Source organism: Thamnophis sirtalis, unplaced genomic scaffold (assembly GCF_051295495.1).
Source record: "Thamnophis sirtalis isolate CommonGarterSnake01/CBP01778 unplaced genomic scaffold, rThaSir2_p1.2 scaffold_4, whole genome shotgun sequence".
NCBI classification, from domain to species: Eukaryota; Metazoa; Chordata; class Lepidosauria; order Squamata; family Natricidae; genus Thamnophis; species Thamnophis sirtalis.
Window position 1 is genome coordinate 127,636,735 of NW_028261384.1, and position 21,835 is coordinate 127,658,569.

The following is a 21,835-nucleotide window of genomic DNA, read 5'->3' on the forward strand; positions in this document are numbered from 1 at the left end:
AATAAAGCCACTCTGTGGCTTAATGGTTAACACATCTGCCTAAGATGCAATACAGCATAGGTTCCAATCCCAGTAAGGGTATGGCTAGCTGATGAGAGCTAAATAGCTTGAAATAGATCTATACTAGTCTCCCTTTATTTATTTATCAATACAAATACAACACACACAAACACACACACACACACAAACACACACACACACACAACAAGTAAGTTATTTTTCTTTTGGTTCTACTTCACTTCTGCCATTGTATAATCTGCATCATTGGAATCTAAGTAAGGAAGCCCTAATTAAATTAGCAGATTGGAAACATTTTCACTGAAAAAAAGTCTTACTCAATTAATTACCAAAAATAATTTGTATGTTGAAATTACAGATAATGTCAATAAAATGTGACAAATCAATAAAGTATGTAGTAAAATTTAACCAGGGACCCTGTTTAATTATAGTTGAAAAAAATACTTGAAAAAGAATCTACTGTACTTAGAGTGAATTTTGTGGGGGAAAAGGGCTATTTTTTAAAATGACCACAAAATAATTATTTAAACTTTGGTCACAGTAATTAGATCATAGAAAATGAAATGAGGCATACCAGCTTGATTGAGAAAATTTAGTTTGAAAGTAGATCCTGATAATAGGTAACAGAATTATACTTGTTTTGTAAAGGTAAAGGAAGTCAGAGCAACTTTTCCTAAACCAAAAAGAGTGTTACATAGAGATGATTCGTAAAGTTGTTGAACCATGTCCAGTAAAGGACAAACAGACAACATCATATAAATTATACCATGAGAAAAAAACTGAATATGGAGTGTGTGAGAGTCTTTGGCTTTAAGGTTCATCTCAGAGATATCAAGAACAGAAAGAACATGCACAAATGTGGATGATGTTGCCACTGTAATAATGATAATGCATAGAATGTCCTGATTGGTCAAGATTAATATGTCAAGTACAATTTAAGTACCAGATACCATTGTGTTTTCACAACTGGATAAAAAGGAAACAATGTTGGCAACATAGTTTAATTTGCTCTTTTTATCAATTGCTCCCTTTTATTAAGATCTGGTCTAATTATAATGATGTAACATTTGGGGAAAAAGATAAAAGCCAGGAGCCCAGCACTAGAGGCCAAGATGGCAAAGATCTCCACAGCTATTGTGTATTTTCCTTTGGTGCTTATGTAGGCAGGCACAAAAGATAACCAGACACTGCAAAACACCAGCATGCTGAAAGTAATCGACTTGGTTTCCTGGAAAGTGTCTGGTAGTTTCCTGGCTAGGAAAGCTGCAATAAAACTAACAAAGGCCAGGAAGCCCATAAAACCTAAAACAGAATAAAACATTGCCACCGAACCTTCATTACATTCTATAATAATTTCACTATTCATGGACCACACATCAAAGTCTGGGAAAGGGGGAGAAATTCCCAGCCATACAATACAAAAAGTACTTTGAATAAGAGAACAGGAGAGAATAATGGAAAGGGCCAGTCTTTTCCCAACCCAGGTCCTCATTTTTGATCCTGGCTTGGTCGCCATGAAAGCAAGAACTACAGTGATGGTTTTGGCCAACATGCAAGAAACAGCCACTGAGAAGATGATCCCAAAAGCAGTCTGTCGAAGGAGACAGGTCACCTTAGTGGGTCGACCGATGAAAAGCAGAGAAAAAAGGAAGGAGAGGAGGAGGGAGAGAAGAAGGGTGTAGGAGAGACTGCGGTTGTTGGCTTTGATGATGGGAGTGTTGTGGTACTTCAAGAAGATTCCTAACACAGACACTGTGATAAAAGAAAGCACAAGCGCTGATGTGGCTAAACCTGTCGCCAACCCGTCTCCATAAGATAGATAACTTACATGCTTTGGCATGCATAAATCCTGTTCATTGTTTGGATATTGATATTCTGGGCATTGAAAGCAATCGTCCATATCTGGAAAGGCAAATGTATATATTTAAGTCAAAATGCTACAAGAAAGCCCTTAGGATATTGCATGATATTCTGGTGCATCTATTGATAGAAATGACGCAACTGCTATGATTGAGCTCCAGTGGAATCACTTTTTTCTTGGTAAAGATTTTATACTAAAGAACATGTTATTATTAGATAGACAGAAACTTTGTTTGTTCATTGACCACGAAAATGTCATCCTGTAAAAGAAATAAAGCAAAATCAACCCTTAATATCAGTGAATTCTATCAGCCATGTGTGAGTGAACTTTATATTTAATGTAGTACCTTTTTGCTACTTTTAGAAAGATTGATTACCCTTGTTATCTAAGGAATAAAGGAATGAAATTATCAGGATGCCCTGTAAATTTAGATAAAATGAGCCATCAGTGTGTGGTGAATGTCCCTGTAGAACTGGCAGTGCATGGACTGTGGCACCTACAGTATATCACAGGGGCAGTTTCAAGTGGATATTTCTATATTTCTCTTCTAAAACAGCTGAAGAGAACAGCTTTCAAAATAACAGAATAACGGTTCACCGACAAATGCAAGACCACATAGGCGCGCCAACAAAAGAGCGCTGACAGAAGCGCACCATCAACAAACAATGCAAAAACAACATAAGAACCCTAACCCTAACCCTAACCCTAACCCTAACCCTTACCCTTACCTTAACCCTAACCCTAACCCTGTTCCTAACCCTGACCCTGACCCTGACCTGACCCTGACCCTGACCCTGACCCTGACCCTGACCCTAACCCTAACCCTAACCCTAACCCTAACCCTAACCCTAACCCTAACCCTAACCCTAACCCTTACCCTAACCTTTACGTTAACCCTAATCACGCTTCTGTCGGCGCTCTTTTGTCGGTGCACCTTTGTGGGCACGCTGTTGACATCACAGTTTTATTGCCACAATTTTGTTGGGCGCGCATTTGTCAGGTCACACAGAATAACAGAGTTGGAAGGGACCTTCTAACCCAGGGGTGTAAAACTCAAGGCCTGTGAGCCAGATCTGGGCAGCAAGGTGCTTCAATCTAGCTAGGGGATTGCCCTGGAAACATCGAAGGATTGGCCCATGGTGCCTCTACCAGAGAAAATGGAAACAGAAGGGCTGCAGGAGGGCGAGCTCCATTTTTGCTGGCAGAAGGTTGCAGGAGGTGGTCATAGTCAGAGACAGAGCTTGGGAGCCTGTTTTCGCTGGCAGAGTTCTCAGGACGCCACAGGTGCCTCCAACACGAATGACATCAAATTGGTCAAACCCACCCTGTCCCTCCCCCCAAGGTCAAACTCAATCCTGATGTCGCCCTCAATGAAATTGAGTTTGACATCCCTGTTCTATTCTATTCTGAAAATGGTGCGGTTGTGAGGTCATATTTCCCTAGTCCCTTATTTCACAATTATTTTTCTTGTTGAATTGAGGAAATGTGAAAAACTCCTAGCCTCACGTAGCTCAAGTGTTCTTTTATTTAATGTTTCTCCCTCCCTCCCTCCCTCTCTATTGTTTTTACCTGTGTGGTCTGCGATCTTCCCCTTTGGACATGGAGTGCAATCATAGCAGCAAAACAATTTTCCTTCAATTTTGGTCTTTCTGTAACCTGAACGGCATTTCTCATTACAGAGTGACAAGGGTCTTTCCTGTTCAAAAGGAAAAAAAAATATAGTTCACAATATAGAAAAGCTTTTAAATGCTATATTTGTAAAAGTACAAATATCCCTTCTCTCTCATATGGCTAAAACAAAATATAGAATAATGAAAAATCCTGGAAATTATATGTGTGGGGTTGGGGAGAGGGTGGGGGTCATACAAGCATGTGCAGGGGGACAGGGCATGTGGACGATGTTACACTTGCATTGCATTATGAGTGTAGGGACGCCCACATGCGATGTTGCATACACACACACGCTTTCTGCAAAACAAAAAGTTTAGCCATCACTGCAATAGATTATCTACAAAGCAAATGTTCGGGGTAAGAAGCGGACGTTTCTTCAGAATGAAGTGATGACAATATATGCATTTTCTAATGAGGCATCTAACTGAAAGTTGTGACTCATTGTAATAAAGTTAAACCAAACCATTTTGAAATAAGATGAATCTCACCCGATTAAACCGGTTGGGCCAAATGATCTTCTCTTCAGAAACAGTCAATGGTTTGTCAGAGAGTGTTCCTGGATCTATCCTTCCAACTTTGACTCTAAGAAATGTCTGATTTGGAAATGTGATCCAGTTTATAATATCAAATCCTGCAACTATTTCCCCATTGTTATCAAAGAAAATCTCTCCAGTACTGCTATTAAATGATACACTCCGCAGAAAATGATTGACCTTCAGAAACAGGGGATTAAAAAAGGTACAAAGATAAGAATGTATTTTGTTAAATCAGCATCCATACTATAATAAATTGCCCCTCAAAATATTCAACCAGCTATTATAATGTAAACAAAGCAATTCAACTAATAAAACATTTTACACAGTGCTGGTAAAGTATTTAGAAATAATTATTACTAAATGAATAGAATAGAATAGAATAACAGAGTTGGAAGGAACCTTGAAGGTCTTCTAGTCCAACCCCCTGCTTAGGCAGGAAACCCTATACCACTTCAGATAAATGGATATCCAACATCTTCTTAAAAACATCCAGTATTGGAGAATTCACAACATCTAGAGGCAAAATACTCTGTATTTTTCAGAGTATAAGACAGACCAGAGTACAAGATGCACCAAGATTTTGAAGAGACAAATTTTTAAAAAAAGTTTTTGCACTCTGCAGACCTCCCCCTAAAGGCCCGTTTTTCTCCACAAAAACTCACCTGTTCTTTTTTGTCAAAAAAGGGCATGCATAGCCTTTAGGAGGCTTATGGTGTGCTCCTGGGGGCTGGGGCTAAAAATGAGCAAAAAAAGTATCCAATTTTTCGATCATTTTTGCCCTCCACAGCCCCTAGGAGCACTCTGGAAGCTTCCTAAAGGCTATGCACAGCCATTTTTGCAAAGAGGATGGTGTTTCGGGAGGCCAAAAATGGTTTATTCAGTGTATAAAATGCACCCAGATTTTCACCCTCTTTTTTGAGAGAAAAAGGTGTATCTTACACTCTGAAAAATATGGTAAGTAGAACAATGAGGGGGTGGGAATCCAGTGTCCCATGCAATTTAGATTAGCTAGAAAGCAGGAAATCTGATGATTCTAGCTAATATAAATTTCACATCACAGCTGATCATCACCCAGTAGCATTTTTTACTCCCAGTTTGGGTGAACTGGTAGCATTTCAACAGTGAGCTAGATCGAACACAAATATTGGAATTTAATAAAAGCTGAAAATATATCTTACGGGATTAAAGGATGAAATAAAAGGCCACTAGACAACTTTGCAACTGAATCAATGTACCGTATCTTCTGAGATGCTCTAAGTAGTCTGCTCACCTTCCATGAATCTTGACTGAGGAATTCCTGCCTCCTCGTAGCCCTTTGTTGGCCTGGGAAAGAGTACAGACTATGCAAAGCATGTGCGATTGCATAGACAGCAGTGTAGACACTGTAGCTGTGGACAGTCATGCGGGTTTCAAACACAGTCATGGGGAGACTCTCCAGTTTCTCCTCCCCAGTGCAGAGAGTCTCACCCTCTTCCTCTATAGAAGTCGTTGGGAACACACAATTAAATGTCAGTTGCCAGAATTCTTTTAAAAAGTTGTCTTCTTTATCCAAATTTGGGTTTCTCATCTGAGCAAACTTTTGGAACCCTGATACCTCCATTGATTGTACTGACAGGGAAAGAGCTCCATGCATGAAATTAATGTCCCAACTCCTTTGAAAGGGAACCGATGAGAAGTCAACATCTGCTGTCATCACCCAGACTTTGGTACCATAATCTACATTACTAAATTCCAGCAAGTTGAGTAAAAACCTTAAATTTAATATGCTCTGAAATTCCCCATGAAGCAACACAATGTTAGTTGTGCTGTTGAAAACTGTGTTTAATATGGCATGGGATCTATGAACAGATTTTTCATTGTCACTGAGAAAGGCATCTGGCATTTTTTCTATAAATTCAAAGCAGATACCTCTCTTGGAAAACATGGGAAGGATATTCCTCCATAAAATATCTGCTATGTTGCCAATGTCAAGGAAAAATAGCCCGATCCAGGTCCATCCAAAATGCAGAAGTATTTGGAGAAATCCTTTGTACTGACTAATTGCATTTGGGAACATCCAGTAAAAGAAATTCGATGAAGTTTCAGTCTTGATTTCTAGAGTAGAGCTACATGCAACCTGAATGAAACACGGAAACAAGAAAGGTTTAAGCAGTTGGGTCCATTGGGACCTGCGACTTTTTAAAATTAATATTGCTTATATTAATTAATATTGTTTGTGAATATAATATAATAGAATAGAATAGAATATTGAATTGAATAGAAAATAGAATGGAAAATAGAATGGAAAATAGAAGATACTATAGAATAGAAAATAAAATGGAAAATAGAAAATAGAATAGAATGGGAATAGAGTATAATAGAAGTGGAGTGGAGTGGAGTGGAATGGACTAGAATAGAATAGAATAGAATAGAATAGAATAGAATAGAATAGAATAGAATAGAATAGAATAGAATAGAATAGAATTCTTTATTGGCCAAGTGTGATTGGACAGATTAGAAATTTGTCTTAAGTGCATAGCCTCTCAGTGTACATAAAAGATACGTATAAGGGATAAATCATAATCCTTAAGATCTTTGAATGATATTCATTCAGCCATTGTATTTTATGTCTGCTAAATATATAGCAAAAGTAATAAAATATTACAGAGGTAAGATACCTAATGAAATATCCAACCACACTTGGCTAATAAAGAATTCTATTCTATTCTGTGAAAAACTAGGCATCTGTTTTCAGCAAAAAACCCTCACTTGTACAAACTTGTAAGGTGTCACGATGGTAGCCATATCAAGAAAAGCAACAGAACTTGGTCCCCCAATGACAGCTATCAGATTATTTTGGAGATGACAATTATAATTAGGGATGAATGCATCTGAAGCAAAGAGGAGCTCCATCGAAGCTTTGTAAGTATGCCTTGGACTAAAATAGTCATTGCAGATGTTGAAGCCTAAGGTGCTGTTAGGTAAGATGAGAGGACTTTGATTAATCTCTCTCACAGCAAAAACCAAAGCCAGAATGTGTTGATAGCTCTGAGTCAGTAATCTGCAAAATAAATAATATAGAAAATGATTGTATTGCCATTGGCATTGCGGAACCTTTAAGGAGGAAGAGATTCTTCTCCAATATGCTGCTAAGTTACAAAAAACACAAACACACACACGCACGCATGCACGCACGCAAACCAATAGTAAAAATTGAAAGGTAGCTTCAAAAAAGGAAATGGAATGCTTGCTTCCATTTTTAAAGTACACAAGTGCTTACACATCCAAAGTCAAGTCCTCCAATGGCTGCCTTCTGAACTGCAATATGTTCGTAGAAATGAAAGACTGCGAGAAAATGCCACCAAGGATCTGATCTCCTGGCTGATAATATTTAAGATTAGGAATAGGCTGGGTCTTGGAGCATTTTAACACTGGAACTCTGCAGACACTCTTAGGAAGGGGCACTAATACCAATAATCGGAATATTATGATCATGAATGAAAATCTCCCCATAAAATAACATTTCTCCATCCAGCCCAATAATGTCGAGACAGACTTTTCTTAGACTCTAAGTCATATCTTACTAGTCTGATAAAACAAGCCTTTATCCGTAACCTCTGTATTTCTGAACTGGGATATTTAATCTCTTTTTCTTGAGTCTCTAACATCATCAACAACTACCTGAATTCTCAACAGAGAAAGTGGAAAATTTCCCAAAGAAGCTGCAGTCCAAGTCACTGTTCATAATTATAGGGTAAGCTTCTGAGTGATTCCCAGGCAATTTCTCTCATTGATTCTCTCAACAATCTCACTACCAGAGATCATTAAGAGGGGGGGGGGAGAAGTGTGCATAATTAGAGGACAGAGGAGTTGAGAAGTGGAACAAAAGTTATACATAAAAGAAATCCAAAATCTAGGTGTGTCTCTCTATGGTTTTTCATGTCAAATTTCTTACATTGGTCTACTTTCATCCAGGAATTTGGAAGTAGAGGAACTGAAACTTGGCCTAATTATAGAAATCCTTAAAAAAAAAACTTTTAGGATCTCTACCCAAGGCTATCTAGAGTCAGAAAAAAAATCCCTGTCTGAATCCTACACATTTCTCCCAGGTGAAGGGAAAAGTTGCTATAGTTAAACAATTCTTTATTTTCTTTCCTCTTTTCTTTTCTTTTTTCCCTGTCATTTCCTTCCTTCCTTCCTTCCTTCCTTCCTTCCTTTCTTTCTCTTTCCTTCCTTCCTTCCTTCCTTCCTTCCTTCCTTCCTTCCTTCCTTCCTTCCTTCCTTCCTTCCTTCCTTCTTCCTCCTCCTCTTCTCTTTAAAATGAGAGCACAACAATGGTTGGATTGTTGGTGAGTGTGATGTGACTTTGTGAGTGTGGCTTTGTGGGTGTGGCAGGGGAAGGATGCTGCAAAATCCGAATTCCCTCCCCATTCCTGGGGGAAGGTTATTGCAAAATCCCCATTCCCTCTCCACCCCACTTTCTAGTATCCATTCTCCAATTCAAGACAACAAAAGAAGATCAGCTGGAAGAAAGCGGGGGCAGGGCCACCCTATTCACCGGTTCTCCGAACTACTCAAATTTTCTACTACCGGTTCTACAGGACCTGTCAAAACTGGCTGAATACCACCTCTGGAGCAGAAATATGAAATTAACATTTTAATTTCCTTGAAGAAGGACAGAAGAAAAAAATGGATCTGCTGTCATGATCCAGAACAGGGGTGTCAAACTCAAGGCCTGCGGGCCGGATTTGGCCCATGGGGGGGTTTCTTTGATCTGGCCCAGGGGCCGGCCTGGAAACAGCAAAGGATCAGCCCACAGTGCCTCTGCCAGCAAAAATGGGGCACGGAAAAATGGGAAAGAGGAAAGACAAAGAAAAAGAAGGAAAGATGGGAAGAGAGCAACGAAGGAAAAATAATGAGAGAGGGGAAGGATGAGGAAAGAGAAGGAAGAAGGAAGGAAAAAGAAGAAAAGGGAGGAAGGAGATCATGAGATTGAGGGAGGGTCTCAGGGAAGTCCTACTTTAGCACTTGGCCACCACAGGTTCCCCCAACACAAGTGATGTCGAACTGGCCATGGCAACACCCAGCCATGCCCACCCTGTCCCCCAGAGGTGAAACAGAACCCTAATGCATCCCTCAATGAAATGGAGTTTGACACCCATAATCCAAAGCTTTGTGACACCCTCAAATTCTGAAAGGTTAAACAAACCCCTTAAATGTAAAAGAACTAAATTGTAATGAGGCAAGGAAAAAGAGCCTGAGCTTCATAACCTTCCAGAGGCTTATCCTTTTGGAATGCATACGTTCCAGTGGTCTTACTGATCATGCTCTACTGGATCCGAAACCTCTCATTTCAGTTCTTTACTTTGCACCCTCTAACTTTTCCTTTAAAATTCAAGGAAAGCAGGTGGTGAAGCTTGGTCATATGCCAGAGTTTAGAGTAAATTGACTGAATTGCAGCTCCTCTCTTCCTCTTCCCAAACTCATTATATTATTAAAATATAATATAATTTATTAAAATAAAATGTATTAATTAAAAATAGAAAGGAGCAAAATTAGTCCTCTGCCGCAGGGGTGGGTTCCAGCAGGCACTACAGCCGGTTTGCTTGTGCGCACACTGTGTGTGCATGCCCAGTGCTATTGTGCATGCGTGGGGGTCTGTCATGCCCATATGCATGGGGGAGGGCACATAGAATATGGGTCTGGGCATGCGCATGCATGAACCTAATGCGCTCCGCCCGCTTTTGGCACGCAAGGGCACGGTGGACCCATTTTTCGCTCTCCCCCGCTGCGTAGAGTAGATTGGCCCTCTCTTCTTTCTGGCAGCCCCTTTAGATACAAGAACCCTGCTATCATGTTTCATTACACTAGACATACCCCATTTCTGTAACCGTTCTTTATATGTTTTAGCCTCCAGTCTCCCTATCATCTTTCTTGCTCTTCTCTGCACTCTTTCTAGAGTCTCCACATCTTTTTTACATTGTTGCAAACTGGATGCAGTATTCCAAGTATGGTCTTACCAAGGCATTATAAAGTGGTATTAACACTTCACACAATCTTGATTCTATCCGTCTGTTAATGCAGCCCAGAACTGTGTTGGCTTTTTTTTTAATGGTTGTCCACTAGGACTCCAAGATCCTTCTCACAGTTACTACTATTGAGCAAGATACCACATATACTGTACCTGTGCACTTTGTTTTTCTTGCCTGAATGTAGAATATTACTTTTTTCACCGTTGAATTTCATTTTGTTAGATAATGCCCAATGTTCAAGTCTGTCAAGATCCCTCTGTATCTTAAGCCTGTCTTCAAGAATGTTGGCTATTCCTGCTAGCTTGCTGTAACCTGCAATTTGATGAGTTCCCCATCTATCCCCTCAAGCCTTTCTTCATTATGAACCTTAGCTTTCCTAACTTCATCTTTCCAGGCTTGGGCTATTTGCTGTTACTCTGCCTTAGTTATATGCCCCTCTTTCTACTTTTAATACTTGTTCTTTTTGTCTTTCAATTTATCAGACAGTTCTTTATGCAGCCAAACTGGTTTCTTTTGAGAGCTGTCATTTTTCTTCTTCATTGATATTGTGCTAGACTGGGCTTTTATAATCTCACTTATCAAAACTTCCCAAGCTTATTGAGTTGGTTTCGCCTTAAGGATTCTCATCCATTGAATCTTTCCCAAGTTCTCTCTACGTTTATTGAAATTAGCTCTTTTAAAGTCCAAGGCTATCGCATAGTCAGACCATATATAATTGACATTGGATCTTATTATAGTTTTTAGTTGTTATTTATTGTTTTATACTAGAGGTTTTAAGTGTATATATACTGACTGCTTTTATTTTTTCTGGTCACTGGTCTAAGTCTGTATTAATATGTCTTATTGTTGCTGCTGTCTTAAAATCGAAGACACTAGTTTGACTTTGTTCTATTGCTTGTGTTTCCATAATGTTGAATTCCAGTATTGCATGATCACTCACCTCAAGATTCCTGTAGCTTCAACACCTTCTATCATTTCATCTCTGTTAGTGAGAATTAAATCCAATATGGCTGATTCCCTTTTCACTTCTTTACTTTTGGGAAAACAAAGTTGTCTGCTAGGTTTGTCAGGAACCTGTTGGATCTTCTACTTGGTGCAGAGTTTGTCTTCCAGTTGATGTCAGGGTAGTTAAAATCCCACATTTCTTTTGTTATGTGATTCCTACATACCTTAGTTAACTGACTAGAAAAAGTTAATTTACTTCCTCTGTTTGATTGGGTGGCCTATGATATACATCTATGGCAATGCCACTTTCCCCCTTTTATATCGACCCCAATGCATTCAAGACAGTTATCATTGTTGTTGTGCTGTATTTTTGTAGAGATGTAGTTATTTCTTCATTTAATTAATTTATTAGCATAATTTATTTATTTACTTAAATTATTTCTTCTTTGTTGCAGCCTTTTAGGTATTGGAACACTGCTATTGTATCACCTAAATGGATAGCTTGATATTGAGCCTAACAAATAGAAGAAATATGTTTAAAACCTAATAGCATTGCAACTCCAGAAGAAATATCCCCCAAATTTGAAGAATAATGAGACATGAAAGCAATGCAGTCAAATTTTCAAAATAGTACAAACATTTATTATTTTTCTCTTTTAGATCTTTCCCTTCCAGTCTGGTATTTTCTCAGAATGCTTAGACACCACTTTAACAAAGAGTTCTGAGAAAAATAGTTCTAAATTATTCCATGGGGTTAAGTTTAAGGCAAAAAAGAATATTCGCCCCCACTTCCAGTCACTATTCACCTACTTCGCTCCAGCACCAGACTTAGTCGTTCCTCGGTTGTCCCAGCTTTAGGGCAGCCATCTTTAGGCTGTCTCTTCTCCTTGCCATGCCTGAGAGGGAAAAAGAACCCTGGGTAAGACAGGAGAGCTGCAAGTCTCCTCAACCTCACAGGGTGCCCCTCTTGGCTTCACCATCCCTTCAAGGAGGCTTTGGCTCCCCTTGGAGACCACAAACAGGGAAAATTCAGCACAGGGAATGCAGAGACCTGTTCCCTGTGTTTGATATCACCATGAGATAAACTGGACATCCCATCCCATGTCTTATGCTTATGTTGATGGTTTCTATTCAGTATTCTATTATGATTTATGTTGATTGTTATTTAGTATCTATGACTATCACTGAGAGTTGTATCTTATGGTTGCATTCATGATTATAATCATGATATAGCACTTGTTCCTTGTGTTCTTTGTGTGTCCCATCATGCTTGGCCAAAAAAGCTATGCTATGCTATGCTATGCTATGCTATGCTATTGGATTATATTCTACTCCACTCTACTCTACCCCATCCCATCCCATCCTACTCTATTTCTGTTCTGTTCTGTTCTGCTCTGCTCTGATCTGCTCTGCTCTGCTCTGATCTGCTCTGCTCTGCTCTGCTCTGCTCTGCTCTGCTCTGCTCTGCTCTGCTCTGCTCTACTCTACTCTACTCTACTCTATCGCACCTCACAGATACAGAGACTCTGGGCTGATTCCTGCGTATGCATTATCTAAAAGTCTTTTTCTTTAGACTTATCATTAACAGTAAGCCCATTGTTTATTTGTTGCCAGAGAATAACTGTGAAGTGAAAACCTAGATATTTAAATAAGAAGAGTTTATTCAGTATTAGATGGTTGTTGGGGCTGCATGCATGTACAAAGTTATATATATAGAACAAGAATGTTATTTTTCTTCTGTTTCTATTTTATTTCTCCCATTCTATAATCTGCATCATTGGAATCTAAGTAAGGAAGCCCTAATTAAACTAGCAGATTGAAAACATTTTCACTGAAAAAAAAAAACCTTACTGAATTAATTAACAAAAATACTTTGTATGTTGAAATTACAGATTTGTCAATAAAATGTGACAAATCAATAAAGTATGTAGTAAAATTTAACAGGGGACACTGTTTAATTATAGATGAAAATGAATACTTGAAAAAGAATCTACTGTACCTAGAATAAATTTGGTGAGAAAAAGGATATTTTTTTAAATGATCCCAAATAATTATTTAAACTTTGGTCACAGTAATTAGATCATAAAAAAATGAAATGAGGCATACCAGCTTGATTGAGAAAATTTAGCTTGAAAGTAAATCCTGATAATAGGTAACAGAATTATACTTGTTTTGTATAGGAAAGGAAGTCAGAGAAATTTTTCCTAAATCAAATAGAGTGTTACCTAGAGATAATTTGTAAAGTTGTTGAACCATGTCCAGTAAAGGACAAACAGACAACATCATTTAAATTATAACATGAGAGCAAAACTGAATATAGAGTGTGTGAGAGTCTTTGGCTTTAAGGTTCATCTCAGAGATATCAAGAACAGAAAGAACATGCACAACTGTGGATGATGTTGCCACTGTAAAAATGATAATGCACAGAATGTCCTGAGGGATCAAGGTTAATATGTCAAGTACAATTTAAGTACCAGATACCATTGTGTTTTCACAACTGGAGAAAAAGGAAACAATGTTGGCAACATAGTTTAATTTGCTCTTTTTATTAATTGCTCCCTTTTATTAAGATCTGGTCTAATTATAATGATGTAACATTTGGGGAAAAAGATAAAAGCCAGGAGCCCAGCACTAGAGGCCAAGATGGCAAAGATCTCCACAGCTATTGTGTATTTTCCTTTGGTGCTTATGTAGGCAGGCACAAAAGATAACCAGACACTGCAAAACACCAGCATGCTGAAAGTAATCGACTTGGTTTCCTGGAAAGTGTCTGGTAGTTTCCTGGCTAGGAAAGCTGCAATAAAACTAACAAAGGCCAGGAAGCCCATAAAACCTAAAACAGAATAAAACATTGCCACCGAACCTTCATTACATTCTATAATAATTTCACTATTTATGGACCACACATCAAAGTCTGGGAAAGGGGGAGAAATTCCAAGCCATACAATACAAAAAGTACTTTGAATAAGAGAACAGGAGAGAATAATGGAAAGGGCCAGTCTTTTCCCAACCCAGGTCCTCATCTTTGATCCTGGCTTGGTTGCCATGAAAGCAAGAACCACAGTGATGGTCTTGGCCAACATGCAAGAAACAGCCACTGAGAAGATGATCCCAAAAGCAGTCTGTCGAAGGAGACAGGTCGCCTTCGTGGGTCGACCGATGAAAAGCAGAGAACAAAGAAAGGAGAGGAGGAGGGAGATAAGAAGGGTGTAGGAGAGGCTGCGGTTGTTGGCTTTGACGATGGGAGTGTTGTGGTACTTCAAGAAGATTCCTAGCACAAAAACTGTGATAAAAGAAAGCACAAGCGCTGATGTGGCTAAGCCTGTCGCCAACCGGTCTCCATAAGATAGATAACTTACATGCTTTGGCATGCATAAATCCTGTTCATTGTTTGGATATTGATATTCTGGGCATTGGAAGCAATCGTCCATATCTGGAAAGGCAAATGTATATATTTAAGTCAAAATGCTACAAGAAAGCCCTTAGGATATTGCATGATGTTATGGCGAATTTATTGATACCAATGATGCAACTGCTATGTTTGAGCTCCAGTGGAATCACTTTTTTTCTTGGTAAAGATTTTATAGTAAAGAACATGTTATTATTAGATAGACAGAAACTTTGTTTGTTCATTGACCACAAAAATGTCATCCAGTAAAAGAAATAAAGCAAAATCAGCCATGTGTGAATGAACATTACTTTTAATGTAGTACCATTTTGCTACTTTTAGAAAGATTGATCATCCTTGTTATCTAAGAAATAAAGGGATGCAAATTATCAAGATGCCCTGTAAATTTAGATAAAATGAGTAATTCGTTTGTAGTGAATGTCCCTGTAGAACTGGCAGTGTATGGACTGTGGCACCTACAGTATATCACAGGGGCAGTTTCAAGTGGATATTTCTATATTTCTCTTCTAAAACAGCTGAAGAGAACAGCTTTCAAAATAACAGAATAACAGAGTTGGAAGGGAACTTCTAACCCAGGGGTGTCAAACTCAAGGCCTATGAGCCAAATCTGGCCAGGAGGGTTCTTAGATCTAGGTGCCGGACTGCCCTGGAAACATCGAAGGATTGGCCCGTGGAGCCTCTACCAGAGAAAATGGATATGGAAGGGCTGCAGGAGGGTGAGCTCCATTTCCAGTTGTGGCCATATGCGGCCCTCATGTGCTCCATTTTTGCTAGCAGAAGGTTGCAGGAGGTGGTCAGTCAGAAACAGAGCTTGGCAGCCTGTTTTCGCTGGCAGAGTTCTCAGGATGCAACAGGTGCCCCAAACACGAATGAAAACAAATTGGTCACACCAACCCTGCCCTCCCCCAGGTCAAAATCAATCCTGATGTGGCCCTCAATGAAATTGAGTTTGACATCCTTGTTTTAATCTATTCTGAAACTAAAAATGGTGCGGTTGTGAGTTCATATTTCCTTAGTCCCTTATTTCACAATTATTTTTCTTGTTGAATTGAGGAAATGTGAAAAACTCCTAGCCTCACGTAGCTCAAGTGCTCTTCTATTAAATGTTCCACTCTCCCTCTCTCCCCTTTGTTTTTACCTGTCTGGTCTGAGATCTTCCCCTTTGGACATGGAGTGCAATCATAGCAGCAAAACAATTTTCCTTCAATTTTGGTCTTTCTGTAACCTGAATGGCATTTCTCATTACAGAGTGACAAGGGTTTTTCCTTTTCAAAATGGGAAAAAAATATAGTTCACAATATAGAAAAGCTTTCAAATGCTATATTTGTAAAAGTACAAATATCCTTTCTCTCTCATATGGGTGAAACAAAATATCAAATAGAATAGCTATAGAATTTGGGAGAAGAAAATCCCTCCTATAACTTAGTCTAGAGTCAATTTTTGAAATTTGCAAGCTAAGATGTAGAAAGAAAAAATAAGGTGTGTTAACACCCCCACCCCTGAAAATTGGATAATCAGCTGTCATCAAACGTAGAAGCAAATTGTTTCCAAATGGTGACACTTGGTGAATCCTACACTCATGCAGGCGCTACTTCAGCGAAGATAAATGTTGACCTATTAAAAAGAGAATAATGAAATGGTGGAATAATAATAATTAATAGTATTATTTAGTAATAAGAATTAGTATGGATAGATTAAAAGGTATCAATACAGTAATATCTCTGAGGCAGATGGGTGTTTAGAAACATGAAATATAAATAAATAAATAAATATCAAATATAAACATTAGCTCACTAGAAGACACAAACCAACTAATGTAGAGGACAATTACATTATGACCAAGGATGCAAGCAAGTCACAACAGATGAAACAAAAGAAACTGGATAAAAAGAAGACCCAAGAATATATAGTGAAGAAAGAGGACCTAGAAACAATGAAAATCAGGGAAGCATTGGAAATAATAAAGCGGCAAATAACAATTATAGCCAAAAGGTTCAGCAGATATGAAGCTCAAATAGCAATAAGAGGCAGAATCAAAGATCTAAAAGACCAAAAAAATAAAAACCATTTGCCTGCAAGCAAAGAACTAGAGTTCAAAAAGACACATAACAACCTAGACTTAACAACTGTCAATAAGAAAGACAAAATAATTTGCATGGTGGATGTGGCAGTACCTGGAGACAGCAGAGTATGTGTGTGGTTTACAAAGCTCCCCTCGTCCGGGACCTAATATTAGACGAGGAGGCAGACCTGGCATGTATTACTGAAAGCTGGCTGGGCCAGGCGGGAGGAGTCCCCCTCACTGAAATGTGCCCAGAAGGGTTTCAGGTGCTCCATCAGCCTTGACTCCAGAGAAAAGGTAGGGGAGTGGCTGTCATCATCCGAAGGTCATTAGTTCCTCGTAGGATCCCTGCTCCGGAGCTTTTTGAGTGTGAGTCCCTGTTGCTGAAGTTGGATTTTGAGGGTCAAGTGGGCTTGTTGTTAACGTACCTACCTCCCAACAGTGTTGCAACATCCCTCCCTGTGCTCCTCGAGTCAGTAGCCGAACTGGCTGTAGAGTTCCCCAGGCTTATGGTGCTGGGGACTTCAACCTGCCTTTGCTCGGTGAATGCTCTGATGGGGTGCAGGAGTTCATGGCTTCCATGAAAGCCATGGACTTGACCCAAGTAATCCGGGGTCCGACTCACTCAGAGGGTCACACGCTTGACCTTGTACTTCTCTCGGAGCAGTGGAGACATGATCTAGATTTGAAGGGCATTAAGACCTTGCCCTTGTCATGGTCTGATCACTTCCTACTGAGACTTGACTTTTGGAAACCAATCCCCACTGTAGGGAGGGGGAACCGATTAGGTGGTTCCACCCCAGGTGCCTGATGGACCCGATGGGATTTCAGACGGCACTTGGGGAAATACCTGACGCTCTCATCCATAGTCCGGCAGAGTCCTTAGTCGCCGCTTGGAATACAGCGGTGGCGGGGGCTTTAAACCGGATTGCCCTTTATGGTCTCTCTGAGGTAGAGGATGCAGGAGGGCCCCTTGGTTCACCGAGGAACTCCGGGAGATGAAGCGCCAAAAGAGACGCCTAGAGCGCCACTGGACGGCTAGTAACTCTGAATCCAACTGAGCACTGATGAGAGCCTATATCAGGACCTATCTCGTGGTGATACGGGCAGCAAAATGTGTGCATTTTCCCGCTCTTATTGCATCAGCATAATCGCGCCCAGCCGCCTTGTTTAGAATAGCCCACTTCCTCTTGAAAGGAAGGGATGCAGACGACGCTTTACAAGGTAGAGCTGAGGAATTTGTCCAGTTTCTGTCGGATAAAGTCACTCGTATTCAGATGGACCTGGACTCCAATTGCACGGTACCAGCCGAGGTACCGGGGAAAGGTCTTGAGCGGATTTTATAGAGCGAGTTTCAACTTGTCGCTCCTGAGGAAGTGGACAAGGCCATGGGAGCGGTGAGTGCCTCCACCTGTATACTGGACCCGTGCCCCTCCTGGCTGCTCTCAACCAGCAGGGAGGTGACAGGTGCCTGGCTCCAGACGATTGTTAACATCTCTCTCTGGGAGGGATTCTTCCCGCACCTCCTAAAGGATGAGGTGGTGAGACCCCTCCTGAAGAAACCTTCTCTGGACCCAGCCATTTTGAACAACTATCGTCCAGTCTCCAACCTCCCCTTTGTAGGGAAGGTTGTTGAGAAGGCGGTGGCCTTTCAACTCTGATGGACCTTGGATGAAACTGATTATCTGGATCCCTTTCAGTCGGGTTTCAGGCCTGGTTACAGCACAGAAACTGCTTTGGTCTCGCTGATCGATGATCTCTGGCAAGCCAGGGATAGGGGTCACTCCTCTATCCTAGTGCTTCTTGACCTCTCAGTGGCCTTCGATACCATCAACAATGGTATCCTTCTGCAACGGTTGCGAGAGGTGGGAGTGGGAGGCACCGTTTTACGGTGGTTCTCCTCCTACCTCTCGGACAGGTCGCAGTCGGTGTTGGTTGGAGGGCAGAGATCGACCCCTAGGCGACTCAATTATGGGGTGCCGCAGGGCTCGATCCCGTCCCCACTCCTATTTAACATCTACATGAAGCCGCTGGGGGAGATCATTTGCTGGAACGGGATTAAATACCACCAATATGCGGACGATACTCAATTGTGTCTGTCCGCCCCGTGCCAACTCAGCGAAGCGGTAGAAGTGATGTGCCAGTGCCTGGAGGCTGTCAGGGTCTGGATGGGAGCGAACAAGCTTGCACTCAATCCCGACAAGACTGAGTGGCTATTGATGCTTCCTCCCAAGGATGGTCCAGCTATTCCATCTCTTAGCTTGGGGGGTGAATCTATACGCCCCTCAGAGAGGGTTTGCAATTTGGGAGTCCTCCTGGATCCGCAGCTGACGTTAGAACAACATTTGTCAGCTGTGACCAGGGGGGCCTTTGCCCACGTTCGCCTGGTGCACCAGTTGCGATCCTATCTGGACCGGGAGGCCCATTCGGATGGTCACTTACGCCCTCGTCACCTCAAGACTGGATTACTGTAATGCGCTCTACATGGGGCTGACCTTGAAGAGTGTTCGAAGACTTTAGTATGTCCAGAATGCAGCTGCGCGAGCGATTGTGGGCATACTAGGTACACCCACGTTACACCTATCCTCCATGAGCTGCACTGGCTTCCCAGTTGTCTCCAGACACGTTTCAAGGTGCTAGTCATTACTTTTAAAGCCCTACATGGTTTAGGACCTGGCTACATGAGAGACCGCCTCCTGCTATTTACCTCCCCGAGACCTATAAAATCACACAGATTAGGCCTCCTCCGGATTCCATCTGCCGGTCAATGTCAGCTGGCGACTCTCTGGGGGAGGGTCTTCTCTGTAGCAGCTAAGGCCCTATGGAATGATCTCCCTGTGTAGATCTGGACCCTTACTACTCTTCCGGCCTTCCACAGAGTGATTAAGACCTGGCAGTTCCAGCAGGCCTGGGGCTGTTGATTTTTCCAGCCCCATCCTAAGCTATATGAATGTTGTGTAATTTTAATGTTTGTTCTTTTTAATTTTTATATGTTCCCCCTCCCTGTTTATCTGTAAGCCCCCCTCAGTCTCTCGAGAGTGGGCGGCATACAAATCCTAATAAACCGTAAACAGTAAACAGTAAACAGTAAACAGAGTATAAGAGAAAGAAGTGAAGAAGATAACAAAATACAAAGACCTGCTGTTGGGGGAAGAAACAAACTAAGATAGTACCAGCACAAAGAGGTACCATGGATACAATCCCAAAACAACTGGAGCACAACTTCAATGCCATCAGCAATGATAAAATCCCCATCAGTCAATTGTAAAAGGCATCTTTACCCAAAACACGTATATCATATGATCAAATTCAGCCGGTTCGTACTTGTTTAGGCGAACCAGTAGCAGAAATTTTGATAGTTAGGAGAACCAGCAAATACCTGCTCTGGTTCGACCTGCCCTCCCACCCCTGTCATTCCCTGTCTTATATTCCCTTGGTTTTTTAGCTCAGCTAATTTGCGGATTGCCATGCCTCAGCTGAGGTAAAGAACAGCTCAGCTGATCAGCACTGGTACCAAGAGTGGTCTTTGAGTGATGCACATGTGCGTAAAACACATGTTACGCATGTGCACAAGTGAAGCGTGAATGCGTGCACAAAACACACTGTCATAGAACCAGTACAAAAAGATTTGGAACCCACCACTGCCTGTGATGATACATTGCATGTCATCAAACACTCACATGTGGCTATCCAGGTCCTTGGGAATGACTCAATAGATGGACAAAAGTGCTAAATGCAATATTTGACTGATTTTGTAACTGAACCATAATAATAAAACAACAGAAATGGAACTGAGGAAGCTATCAAACTTATAAAAGTCTTGGAGTAGGACTGTGGGCAACTCAGTTCTAAAGGATTATGGCCCAGTCCCAAAAATCCAACTACAAAACTTCACAGGATTTTTCTTCTAGTGATGAAATAAATAAAAATTAACATCTAAACTTCCCAGGTTCCTTTCATAAAACTAAAGATGTAAATCTGATTAATAAATGGCTGCTACTGGAAATGTTAAACAATAGCTAATTAAACTCTCTAAGTGTTATTTGCTTTAATAAAGCAATATTTTTATACTTAGTTTTTCTGGGGTATTAGAGAGAGTGAGAGTGAGAGAGAGAGAGAGGAAGGGAGGGAGGGAGGGAGGGAGGGAGGAATTAGGCAATATTAAAATTGTTGCTATACAATAGATCCATGATGGTGAACCTATGGCACGCATGCCACAGGTGGCACATGGAGCCTCCTCTGCGGGCATGCAACCTGTTGCCCCAGCACAGTTCCACAGCACATGCACATGCACCTCCCACCAGCCACCTAATTTTCTTGTCTCTGCCATTCATGCGCAGTGGAAGGGGCACATTTGGGAGATGCACTTGAGTGCACAGTGAGGGTGGGTCATGCGCGCATGAATGAGGAGAATGGGAGGCACCTCCCCACACGCTGTTTTTGTCCCAAGAGGCTTCAGGGAGGCCTGCCATGCCCAAAATGGGGTGCGGGGGATCGTGTGCACATGTGTGGGGTTGTGGAGAGGGCAGGGGTCATACAAGCATGTGTAGGGGGACAGGGCACATGGGGGATGTCACACTTGAATTGCATTATGAGTGTAGGGACGCCCACATGCACTGTTGTGTACACACACATACTATCGGCATGCGACGACAAAAAGGTTAGCCATCACTGCAATAGATTATCTACAAAGCAAATGTTAGAGGTCAGAAGTGGACGTTTCTTGGTTATGTATTAAATCTTGGTATATTTCAGGATGAAGGATGTTTAAATAACTATAGCCAAATAAAAGTGGAGGTATGATGATGTTAATATAGTAAATATTTGAGTTAAGATATTTGAATTAATATGAATTATTTTTGATGATGGTGGAAGAGATGCACAAAAGCCTTTTGTAACCAGCTGATACACTTTTTACAATAAGTAAAGAAGGAGGAGTGGTATGTTTGAAAATAAATAATTTTTTTTTTTTTTAAAAAAAAAGAAGTGGACGTTTCTTCAGAATGAAGTGATGACAATATATGCATTTTCTAATGAGGTATCAAACTGAAAGTTGTGACTCAATGTAATAAAATTCAACCAAACCATTTTGAAATAAGATGAATCTCACCCGATTAAACCGGTTGGGCCAAATGATCTTCTCTTCAGAAATAGTCAATGGTTTGGCAGAGAGTGTTCCTGGATCTATCCTTCCAACTTTAACTCTGAGAAATGTCTGATTTGGAAATGTGATCCAGTTTATAATATCAAATCCTGCAACTATTTCCCCATTGTTATCAAAGGAAAACTCTCCAGTACTGCTATTAAATGATACACTCCGCA

At 40.8% G+C, this 21,835-nt stretch overlaps 3 protein-coding genes across 3 annotated transcripts; all 3 read right to left on the reverse strand.

The window, feature by feature from the left end:
• Positions 1–1,018: 1,018 nt before the first annotated feature.
• Positions 1,019–1,918, reverse strand: LOC148046475 (vomeronasal type-2 receptor 26-like). Its single transcript, XM_087712041.1, has one exon. It carries the CDS (start codon positions 1,916–1,918, stop codon positions 1,019–1,021), a length of 900 nt encoding a protein of 299 aa, XP_087568167.1.
• Positions 1,919–2,090: 172 nt separating this feature from the next.
• Positions 2,091–6,978, reverse strand: LOC148046476 (vomeronasal type-2 receptor 26-like). The gene is made up of 5 exons (XM_087714768.1): positions 6,835–6,978; positions 5,357–6,202; positions 4,039–4,263; positions 2,226–2,264; positions 2,091–2,138 (listed from the first exon to the last, which is right to left on the reverse strand). The coding sequence occupies exons 1-5, from the start codon at positions 6,976–6,978 to the stop codon at positions 2,091–2,093; spliced, it is 1,302 nt and encodes a 433-aa protein (XP_087570894.1).
• Positions 6,979–13,512: 6,534 nt separating this feature from the next.
• On the reverse strand, positions 13,513–15,714 carry LOC148046477 (vomeronasal type-2 receptor 26-like). The gene is made up of 2 exons (XM_087712042.1): positions 15,590–15,714; positions 13,513–14,475 (listed from the first exon to the last, which is right to left on the reverse strand). The coding sequence occupies exon 2, from the start codon at positions 14,471–14,473 to the stop codon at positions 13,574–13,576; it is 900 nt and encodes a 299-aa protein (XP_087568168.1). The 5' UTR covers positions 14,474–14,475; positions 15,590–15,714; the 3' UTR covers positions 13,513–13,573.
• Between the last annotated feature and the right edge of the window lie 6,121 nt (positions 15,715–21,835).